This window comes from Cervus canadensis, chromosome 4 (assembly GCF_019320065.1).
Source record: "Cervus canadensis isolate Bull #8, Minnesota chromosome 4, ASM1932006v1, whole genome shotgun sequence".
NCBI classification, from domain to species: domain Eukaryota; kingdom Metazoa; phylum Chordata; class Mammalia; order Artiodactyla; family Cervidae; genus Cervus; species Cervus canadensis.
In genome coordinates, this window is record NC_057389.1 from 96,266,133 (window position 1) to 96,277,136 (window position 11,004).

The following is an 11,004-nucleotide window of genomic DNA, read 5'->3' on the forward strand; positions in this document are numbered from 1 at the left end:
AGTGCTCTTAAATGAAAGGAACCAAATCTACATATTAGAAGGGTACCTGGGAAAACTGGTCCAAAAAGAGTAAACTCTGAGACATAACCTAGTTGAACTATCAGATTTTAGAGATAAACATTCAGGTAAAACACCAAGTCACCAAAAAAAAGAGAGAGAGACAGAGATTGAAGTATCAGGCTTTTCAGTAGCACCATGCAAAGCAAAAACAATGAAACAAATTTTCAGAAAGCTCAGAGAAAATGAGTGCTGAGGAGGGAGCATCACTGGGCCATCAGCGAGGCAGGGGGGGACCCAAAGCTGCAGGGCCCTCTGGGCCAGGGGCAGAAGCTTGGACTTTATTCAGAGTGAGTTGTAGGGAGTGAGTTGTATTGAAGGGTGTAACTTGAAGGATCTCTGAAGACTGGCCTATAGGGAGGCATGAGAAGGGGGAAACGATGTGCTGGGGCAGTCCCGAGCGCTCACTGATGCAGCTCACTCTGAAGCAGCGGCGGGGCATGCACGGGGAGGCGTGCATGCCTTTTGGCGTAGGACCGCTGTGTGGGCCGGATGTGGGGGATGAGGGGAAGGGAGGAAGAGAGGATGACACCTGGGTGCTTGAGGCTTTAGAGCAAAGTTGGTGCCATTTACACAGATGAGCAAGACCGGGAGAGAAGCAGGTTTGGGGGGATGGAGTTGGGCTTTCTCCATTGTCCCGCGCCCAGGCATGGGACAAAGAACCGTTCTGCTGTTTGCCAGCAGGCACACTGCTTTGTTTTTCTATTTAAGTCAAATCTGTGTGTTTCCATTGGCCTTGCTTGTTGCTCTAGTTGTTTCTGGTGATTCCGGTCAGACCTCAACACGGTTCCGATCGTTCTTCTTTTCTGACTGATGTCACCTTCCTGTCTCAGCAGCTGTAAAGGACCGGGCAGGAATGTGAACGTGACCACGGCCCACCTCGACCCCCAAGGGAGGCGGCGGCCCGAGCTGGGGCCCCGGGGCCAGGTGTTCTACAACAGCGAGTACGGGGAGCTGGCGGGGCCCCCGGAGGACAGCGCCAGCACCCCAGCCGCCCGAGCGCCCTTCTTCACAGACAGCAGCTACTAAAGCAGCTTCGGACAAGCCACCCTGGACCCTGGGCTCTGACAGTGGGTGGGGGTCACGCCTGGCCAGTGAGCAGAGGGCTAGAGACCCAGGCTGGAAGCTCATCTCATCCAGTTTGGGCCAGGAGACATTTCTTTCTCCTTAGCTAGGAAGAGTAAAACCCAGGCTCCAGCGTTCCCTTCAATTCCATCACCATGCCTGCCCAGGACACCCTGCAGATCCCTGGGGCCCTCCTCCCCTTCAGATGCAGATTCCACTCAGTTCAACATCCACAGGGGCCAGCTCTGGGCTGGGCACTCTCATAGGAAATATCTCTTTGGGTGCCTCATCTCAGCATGGTAGATGGTGTGATCCCTGACTTCTGATGAGAAGTATGAGAATGACATAATAGTCGAGGTTGAACTGTGGGCTCCCAGCCCTGCCCCAAATACTGCCCCTTCCCGTGGGAATGGCTTTCTTCATTTGCCCCTCCAAGGCTCAGAGAAGCTGCCATATTTCCAACTCAAAGCAACAAATGAGAAATTTGAGTGGAGAGGAATGAAGTGTCCTCTCTTGAGCCTGACCAAACAGCTCAGAGTAGCCATCTCTGCAGTTCCAAACCAGTTACAGCAGCCTTCTTCTCCTGAGTGCTGAGAACTATTCAACATTGGTGTTTTGTTTTTTTTTTTAATTAGAATTTCAGAGGCTATTTGAGCTGCTATGAAGAATTTACTTTTAAAAAGTTCAGTCTGAAGGGAACCCAGGACAGGTGTGTCTGAGTCTGGAAAGTTCTTGGCTCTGACACTCAGTCAACTGCTGTCATAAAAGACCCCACTGTGGCTGCCACCTCTTTCTGGAGAAGCCCCCAGCCGTACCTGCCTGGTCCAGAATTGGAAGAGTCATCTGACGGTCTAGAGCTGCCCATTTTAGAACCACCTGGTTCTTCCCTCTGGGGCCTGGATCTGCTACCCAAGGCACCACCCAAGCTGTGAACATCCTTATGAGAGGCAAATACTGTGGGTTCCTTCAAGAAAGGCTTTGGGGCTGGCCCAAAGGACCCCCAGTATTGCAGTATACCAGGAGGCAATCCACAGATGTCCCTACACCCCCATGGAGGCCCCTGTCTCCTGCCCCCTGCTCTGTGCCTGACATCGGCCGTCTGGCAGGTCAAGCCTTTGTCACAGAACAGTGGGGGACCCTCTGGAGGCTGGAGCCATTCCCCCCAGGCACCCCACCTAGTTCGCACTGGCTGGCCACCCACACCCCAGGAGAAAGACCCTCATCCCAGCTAGCACCATGGAGGTTGACACCCCGCTCCCCGGCATGAGACGCCTGCAGGACAGGCGGCCATGCAGCGAGCAGGGGCGTGCCTGGGAGGGACCACCGCCCCCCACCCCCACCCCCACCGTGTTGTATATTGTTCCTTTAAGATTCATTGAATGTAAGTGTGGCTGTAGCCCTAACTGTCCCCAGGTGCCCTCCCCTGGTATCACCTGCTTGTGAGACCTGGGTCTCAGCTTTACCTGGTTGAAGTCCAGGGGGTGTTTCAATCAGAGAAGCATCTCAAGGATTTGCGTGCAGTGGCCCAGGCCCAAGACCCCTCCCGACATGTGTCCCACCTATGCTCCTGTCACATAACTGCACACACAAAGATGTATTGAGAAGAAAACCTCCCCCTACCCCTTGCAGAACATATGCTCCGAAAAGATAAAATATTTAACAAAAGATAATAATAAATTTGATGCCAGTCTTGAGTTAACAGTGAATAGATTCTCAGTTAAATTCCAGATCTCTGTTAAGATTTGGTTCTAGCCTTCCTCCCACCTGATCGTCAGCCCTACAAGGCCATTGGACAGGCCTTGCAAAGGAAACAGCAGTAGAGGCAGCTGAGGCCCCCTTTCTCTGCCCAAAAGGCTATTATTGTTCAGTCACTCAGTTGTGTCTGACTCTTGGCCACCCTATGAACTACAGCATGCCAGGCTTCCCTGTCCTTCAGTATCTCCAGAGTTTGCTCAAAATCATGTCCATTGAGTCAGTGATGCCATCCAACCATCTCATCCTGTTACCCAGTTCACCTCTTGCCCTGGATCTTTCCCAGCATCAGGGTCTTTTCCAATGAGTCATTTCTTCACATCAGGTGGCCAAAGTATTGAAACTTCAGCTTCAGCATCAGTCCTTCCAATGAATATTCAGGGATGGTTTTCTTTAGGATGGACTGGTTTGATCTCCTTGCAGTCCAAGGGACTCTCAAGAGTCTTCTCCAACACCACATTTCAAAAGCATCAATTCCTCAGCACTCAGCATTCTTTATGGTCCAACTCTCACATCTATACATGACTATGGGGGAAACCATAGCTTTGACTATATGGATCTTTGTCGGCAAAATGTTGTCTCTGCTTTTTAATATACTGTCTAGGTTTGTCATAACTATTCTTCCAAGGATCAAGCGTCTTTTAATTTCGTGGCTGAAGTCACTGTCCGCAGTGATCTTGGAGCCCAAGAAGATGAAATCTGACACTGTTTCCACTTTTTCCCCATCTGTTTGCCATGAAGTGATGGGACCAGAAACCATAATCTTTGTTTTTTGAATGTTGAGGTTTTTTTTTTTTTTTTCATTTATTTTTATTAGTTGGAGGCTAATTACTTTACAATATTGTAGTGGTTTTTGTCATACATTGACATGAATCGTCAGTTTTTTCACTCTGCTGTGAAGTCCCCAAAAGCCACCAGCAGAAGGCACTGGAAGCACTCAGGGCTCCACTCAGTTGAGAGCTCAGAATGGGCACTCGCCAAATGTTTATGAATAAAGTGACAGCATTTTGTCCTCACCCACTAAAACCCAATGCTACTTCAGGCCCTGAGCTCAGGTGGCCCATGGACTTGAGAACACAGCCCAAGCTCAATCCTTGCAGTCACCTCCCCTAGTCTCACCTGCCCCCTCCAGAAAGAGCCTGTGAACACCTCCATCACACCACAGATGAGGACAGGACACGAGGGGTGAAGAGTGCATGCAGGACGACCTCAGGCATGCCTGAACTCCAAGATCAGGGGGCTCTAAGCTAAGACCCCAACTTCCTTCTCCACCCAGAGAGATGAACTCAGGTCAGGAGTATGTGGCAGGGCCCTCCACAGCCCTGCCCTAGGATGCTTGTATGACTTCACAAGTGGCGTAGTAGTGACTTTAGATCAACGTGTAACACTTGCCTTCTGGACACAGCCTCAGAAGGCATACCAGGAAGGGCTAGACCAGTAGCAATGCTAGAGGCTCACGAAGGAAAGGGGGCCATGTCCCATGGATGCAGCGGTCAGCCCAGTGGACACCTCAGGAGCTGACAGAGGCCCAGCAAAGATCAGGAGCCAGAAGCCCCACTGTGACCGGGCTCTGCTCGTTTACCTGTTCAGACTTCTCTCATTCCTCGGGGATGTGCCCACACCCCCAGGGGTGATGCCCACTGTGCCAGTCTTGTTTGCCACGCTCATGGACAGAGGGCCTCCCCACAAAGGCAGCTTTTGGTGGTACTGGGCTTGCTGTTATTCTTACCTCTATAATCATCCTTAATGTGGATACAGAAAAGACTCCCACTGAGTTTGGACATTTTAACTTTATAATGTCATTGGTTGAATTTAGCCACTTTTCCTTCCTCAACCTAGAGGTTAGCCCTCCAGATGCCTGCCTGGCTACCCAGCCCAAAGCATGCCCACATGCGGTGGAAGCCAGTGTCCCAACTGTGCCCAGTTCCAAGCTGGCCTGCCCTTGTGGGCCTCCTTGGTGCCACCGGGGCTGGAAGCTCAGGGCTGCACTGAGTGTCCCCGCCCGCCGTCTGTCCCCAGAACACCGGAGACTCGGTGTGAATGGGAGCTCAGCCGGCAGGGCCCTGTCAGGGAGCATCTCACCAGGCAACAGTGTGTTCCCGCCTCTTGACCCCTCAGCCCCTCCCGCTTCCTGGAAACTTCTCTTCTTCTCTCAGGCCCCAGCCCCTTACAGGGTGCCCACTCACTCCCTCATCCCCCCTCCCCTCCTCCGCAGCCTCACACTCCTGCTCACTTCATGAGTTGCTTCCTTTGGGGGAATCAGGCCAAGGGCACACTTGATTCTGTACTAATGTCACTACTGCTCCTTAGCATCGGTCCCTGCTCTGAGCACACACCGTCCTAGGCCCTGGAACACAGTAGAATCTCTGTCCCCACAGCCCCCATCGTAAGGAGCGACATGTGGGCAGAGCTTTGCAAGGGAGGGCGATTGATGTTGAAGGCCTTGAGTCAGAAGAAAAGAGAGATCTGGAGAGGTGGGTGGAGGTGAGGTGCAGAGGCTGGCAGGAGCCCACCCTGTGGGCCTAGGAGCCCAAAATGAGGAGTTGGTCTCTTGTTTTAAAGCAAAGTTTAGAGAAAGCGGCAACAATCTTTGACTTATATGTATGCTCTGAGAAGCACACCTCTTAAAGGAGCAAAATAGGACCCCCTGGAAGCTGGGTGATGCCTTGGTGGGAAAAGGCTGGGCTGCACCAGAGTGATCTGTGAGGGGTAGGAGAGGAGAGCTTTGGAAGATGCCAGAAGGGCAGAGGAGTCCCACTCTTAGGAGGGTCCTTATCCAGGCTAGATATGCAGAGAAGTCCCTTTTCCTAAGTGGACTTCTATAAGAGCCAGTCCTAAAACCTGCTCTACCCACATTGCCTGAGGCCCAGGGCATTCTCAGTCCAGGAGCCCAAGTGCCAGGGGAAGAGCCCTGAGGACAAGAGAACAATGGGGACATGGGGCCTGACCCACACTTAGGGAGGGCACTTGCTGACTTCCTCGGGTCTGCACAGGGGCCAACGTCCAAATGGGAGAAGAAATAGTTGAGAAGACAGGGGAGAGCAGGACTGGAAGCACCCAGGACTTGCTGGATGGAGTGGCAATGCTGGGCTCCTGGGGAGACAGAGGGACAGCCTGAGTGGGTCGGCTAGGACGCCCGGCCCTGTCAGCGCCCTCAGACATACAGGATCCATGAACTCAGTGTTCACTGTCTGCAGGGGGACCCCAGAAAGCAGCTTCCAGCACAGACACTAGCCTCCCTCACCCCCACGTGGATCCCTCAGGCCGCTTGTCTCTAGCAGTGCCAGGCCAGCTCTTGAGGCAGGGCACTCAGCCCAGACAATCCGCTGGAGACAGTCTCTGAGGCGCTAGCCGGTGCCCATGTCCTGGGGTCCGGCCCACCAGATGTCCACAAGCAGGTTCATAGCGGGAACTGCAGCATCGCCAGGATGGAGGCCTGCCCCCTAGTGCCCCTGAGTGCGGCCCGGGTGCCTTGAGCCACCAGGCAGAGAGCCTGGGTCAGGCTGCTCTGCAGGCTTCTCACAGCCAAGAGTGGTGACGATGGCACCCTGCGGCTGGGTGGCCCTGGGCCAGGCACTGCCCCTTTGGGCCTTAGTTTCTTACTTGTGACTTGCTACGCTGCCACCTTGATGATGAGATAATGATTTAAATACCCATAGGAGTGACCACACTTAGGAGGAAACCCTGCCCTCACCAATCATGTCCTTCAATGCAACATTAATTCAGCTTGAAAAGGCTGTCTGCAATGGTACCCAACACCAACACCTCCCCTACATTGACTCACTCTCCTGCTCATCATCCAGATACCCACTGCGCCATCCACCCACACATCTGTCCACCCGTCCATCTATCCACACCCATGTACGCATCCATCCCTCTATCCATATATCTATCTATCCATACGTGTGTGTGTTTGTGTGTGTGTTAGTTGCTCAGCTGTGTCCAACTCTTTGCAACCCCGTGGACTGTAGCCCACCAGGCTCCTCTGTCCAAGGAATTTTGCAGGCAAGAATACTGGAGTGGGTTGCCCTTTCCTTCTCCAGGGGATCTGCCCAACCCAGGGACTAAACCCAGGGATTAAACCAGAGAGTAAACCCAGGTCTCCCGCATAGCATGCAAATTCTTTACCATCTGAGCCGCCAGGGAAGCACCATGTCCACATACAAACATACATCCATTTCCCCACCCATCCCCCCATGGCAGAATAAACGGGAGCTCAGCCACCCAGAAATACCCCTCTCAGGAATCACAGAGACTTTGGGGGCTGTGGCCACAGGATGGGGACACAGCTAACCTCAGCTAGTTGGTTAGTGCTTCAGTAGGAGAATAGACAGGGGAGGTGGGAAGCCTGTTTTTAGGAGGATTAGGGTCAAGATGACTTTAATAGAAGAAAATGTATCTGTTGTATGAGACCAAACTGGCACCTTCTGGAAGTCAGTGAGCCTCGTCTGAGGATCTGCCAGAGCAGCTGGCTACAGCCACCACTGCGAGTGAGTCGTCCCTGGCCTGGTGCCCAGCGGGATGAAAGCACCTCTGTCTCTAGATCCTGATGGAAACCCCTTTACTTCCGGCTGTAGCCAGAGGAGGCAAAGTTTATCATCAGCCCAGTGTGGGGGTGGGGGTGAGGCGGGGAGGGATACTGACAGGGAAATACAAAAGGGCTAAGGGAAGAATTCAGAGAGGTTGGAGGGACAGAACTGAGGGCTTTGGACGGTGGTAGGGCAGCATCTTTGAAAGCCTCAGTCAGCCTCCATGGGACATGAGGTCCAGTTAGACAGGTCAGAATGTCTCCCCGGGTGATGTCCATCAGACCTGGTTTGTGTGGATCAGTACAGGCAGGCATGGACACCCTGGGCGCTGATGGGTGTCGCGGCTCCCTACATGGCCTGTGAGAGATGGGAATAACAGAGGGATTGCTGTTAAACCCTTGGGTTTGAAGCTGTTGAATAAGCTTCAGAGTCCTCACTTGAAATGGCAGGGAGTACATCTCTGTATGGGTGGGCTCTGGGCTGGGACGTCCCTCGGGGCTTAATCCACCAACTCCCATTCCTCAGCTGGCAGGAGGCTGCTCCCAGCCCCTGTGTTTAGAGGCAGGGCAAGGTTCTAGTCAGCGGGGGACCTTCCAGCCCTGAGGAGACCCTGCAGACACACCTGGAGCTGGCTGGAAAACCCGGCAGGTCCCCAACATTCTCTGAGCTGCGTTTCTTCTGATCCATACAGGTGGTGCCCCTCCACGTAAGGAACCACTGCTGACCATGCCTTCAGGCCATGAATTGTAGGACCCCTCTCTAGCTCAGGCTAGGAACCACTGCTGACCATGCCTTCAGGCCATGAATTGTAGGACCCCTCTCTAGCTCAGGCTGAAACAGGTAAACAGGACGCAGCTTGGCCACTTGGAGCAGAGCCACACGGGGCCTGAGGATAGCAGCTTGTCCCCCTGGCCTGAAATAGTGTCTGAGGCTTGGTGCTGCTGGCTGCCAGATGCCTAGCTGAAAAGGCAGAATTTCATTCTTTGCTTAAGCCATAGCCCATCACTTACCAGTGCAGTCCACCCCTTTCACACAGCAAAACCATGTGGATGGCAGCTGACCCTGTCCACCCTCCCCACAGCAGGGCTCTGAGAGAGGGAGGGCCCTGCACAGGGAAGGGGAAGAAGGAAGTAGTTGAGGGAGCCTGATAAAGATTGACCCAAGGGAAGGTGCCCATGGAGGCAGGAATAGACGTGCTGGTGACATAGTCCAGAGCCCAGGGCCCTGATGAATGAGCTGTGAGGAAGACGGAGGAGCCAAACGTGGTGTTGGCAGAGATTCATGGTGTGACCATGGGGAGGGCCACACAGCCACAGCTCCGAGCCCAGCAAACTTTCTGCTCTGGCCCTCCCCCGTCCTGCTTATCATCAGCTGCTCTGACCTGTACAAGAGAGAACCCCGAAGCCTTGCCGGGATGGCCTCATCTGGGCCCCCAGGAGGGCCCTGGGCATGACTGCCCGAGTCGTGGTGACTACTTAGGACTGGAGAGGGAGGGACCTTCTCCCGGTCGGCTGGTGCGGCAAGTCCTGGCCCACGAGGATATCCCTGGGAGGGGACGGGGTATCCAGAAGGGCAGGGCGCATCTCTGAGACCAGGCTACGGCAAAGGGGCCTCAGGATCCTGGGAACCAGCTCAAGACTGTCCTTCCATCCCCACCTTCCTTGGGAAAGGAGCACCAAGGAATGAGGCAAGGCACCGTGGGGGCTGTTTCCAGGCTTGTATGTGCATTGGCTTCAGAGACTGATGCAGGAGTTTATACTTGAGGAACATCACAGATATGAGGAGACTACACCATAGTGAGTTATTGTAAAAAAAAAAAAACCTGTGGGCATCAAGAACCCTCCAGTGATGTACAGTAACCAAGGCTCCGGCTGCCCACTGGTGTGAAAGGCGAAGCTGGGTTAGGGCTAACCCTAGCCGTAACCCTCAGTGAGAAGTGGAATTGGCGTCCATAATCTGTTCCACTTTGCCTAAAAATTGACTTGACCAGATTCTCAGACAGGGCTCAGAAACACAGATGCTGGTCTAACAGAAAGAGAATGAGAAGAGAATGAGGGATCTCTTGGGACCTCAGGGGCAGAGAGTGGCTTGCAATGTAGCCCCAGCCCAGTGTGAAGGAGCCCCTGGTCCCTGTCACAACACGGGGACCACTGCCAAATGCCCTCTCCAGGGGTTTGCTGAAGTCAGAGCCACAGAGGAAGCCCAGGCAGAGGTGGCTGCACGTGCCCCTGGGCTCCCTGTGGAAGCACTCCGTCTGAGCACCTGGCTCTCAGGTCTGGTTAGCCCCATGGTCTGCCTCAGCCCCCAAATCTGGTATTTTAACTGCACCTGGGACTGCCAGAGCTGCCCAGGACAGGCTGATCATGTCATCTGCAGGAGGGACATCTGTGTGTCACCTCAGCCCTCTGCCAACAAGAGGAAGGCGTGCAGGATCCAGATCCAGGAGGCCCAGGCAGATACTGATGTCTTCTGTTCATCTCTGCACCCTTGCCCTGAGCCAGGTGGGCTTCCAATATCCCTCTGAGCACCCTCTACTGACTTGATGGGGGTGTCATGCAAAGCCTGCAGGATGAGGTGGCCTTAGACGTATCCCCAAAATATCCAGCTTCTAATTTCTGAACCTTTGAATGTTACCTTATATGGAAAAAGACTCTCAGCATATGTGATGAAGTTAATTATCTTGAAATAAGGAGATTATCTTGGATTATACAATGAGCCCTGAATGAAATCACATGTAAGTCTTCTAAGAGGAAGGCAGAGATTTATCTCTCTTTCTCTGTCACACACACATATAGAAGGAAGAGGCAGTGTGATCAGGTGTGATCCCTCGGATACTAGAGTGGTGTGGCCACAAGCTGAGGAATGCTGGCAGCCACCATGTGGGGAGAGAGCAAACTGACCAACATGGCCTGTTTAGTCTCTCTCACCCCACGTTTTGTAAATAATGACTATGTAAGAGCTGAGATCATTTGTAGCACTGCCAATGAGCTTCATGAGGTGCTCACTTGCTAACAGGCTACTTTGTGTTGTAGGGATATATGAGCTCCACCTAGAAAGCAGTGGCGTTTACTGCTGTTTCATGGCTGTGTCCCTTGGGTCAGCCACTAGAGGAGAGAATATAGTGTTCTACTGCTATGGTACTGCGTCAGCTAGGAGAGAATAAACGTGTCTGCAGTTCCCATGGCTCCTCAAGTCTTTTTCCAGCCTCTTAGCTCATGCCTTGCCTACCCTGGGCTCAGCAAACGGTGCACACAGTGAGATACAGTGAGATAATTGGCATCACGAACAGGATCAGCCATACAACAGGCAGTCAGCAGAGTACCCAGCAGGTAGGGGAGCCTGAGGCTCCGCTGGATGGAGGAAGCCAGTGGCCGCCCTATAGCACGTGGTGCCATGTGGCTCGGATTCTCTCAGTGTGGGCTCTGGTGGAAGACTGGGACGCAGTGGACGGTTCACTGTATAACACCAAAAAGGCGTTACAGGTGGTGAGTTCCCGTTTGCCAAACAAGGCTGCATGGACTGCCTGGCACTGTGGGGTGGGTGTTCCTGATTGACCTGAAGGCAAATATGGATCATGCCCTGTGTGTTGCCATGCTAGTGC

The 11,004-nt window shown here is 53.3% G+C and overlaps 1 protein-coding gene across 6 annotated transcripts in view; it reads left to right on the forward strand.

The window, feature by feature from the left end:
• FLT4 (fms related receptor tyrosine kinase 4) overlaps positions 1-2,828 on the forward strand; it is a 40,891-nt gene extending 38,063 nt beyond the window's left edge. For 2 of the 6 annotated variants that reach the window (XM_043466967.1, XM_043466968.1), the window contains exon 30: positions 891-2,828. In XM_043466967.1, the coding sequence (XP_043322902.1) occupies positions 891-1,086 (196 nt within the window). In that variant the 3' untranslated portion in view covers positions 1,087-2,828. The remainder of the gene's footprint in view (positions 1-890) is intronic. The other 4 variants (XM_043466969.1, XM_043466970.1, XM_043466973.1 and 1 more) reach the window with 3 other exon arrangements.
• Positions 2,829-11,004: the final 8,176 nt, after the last annotated feature.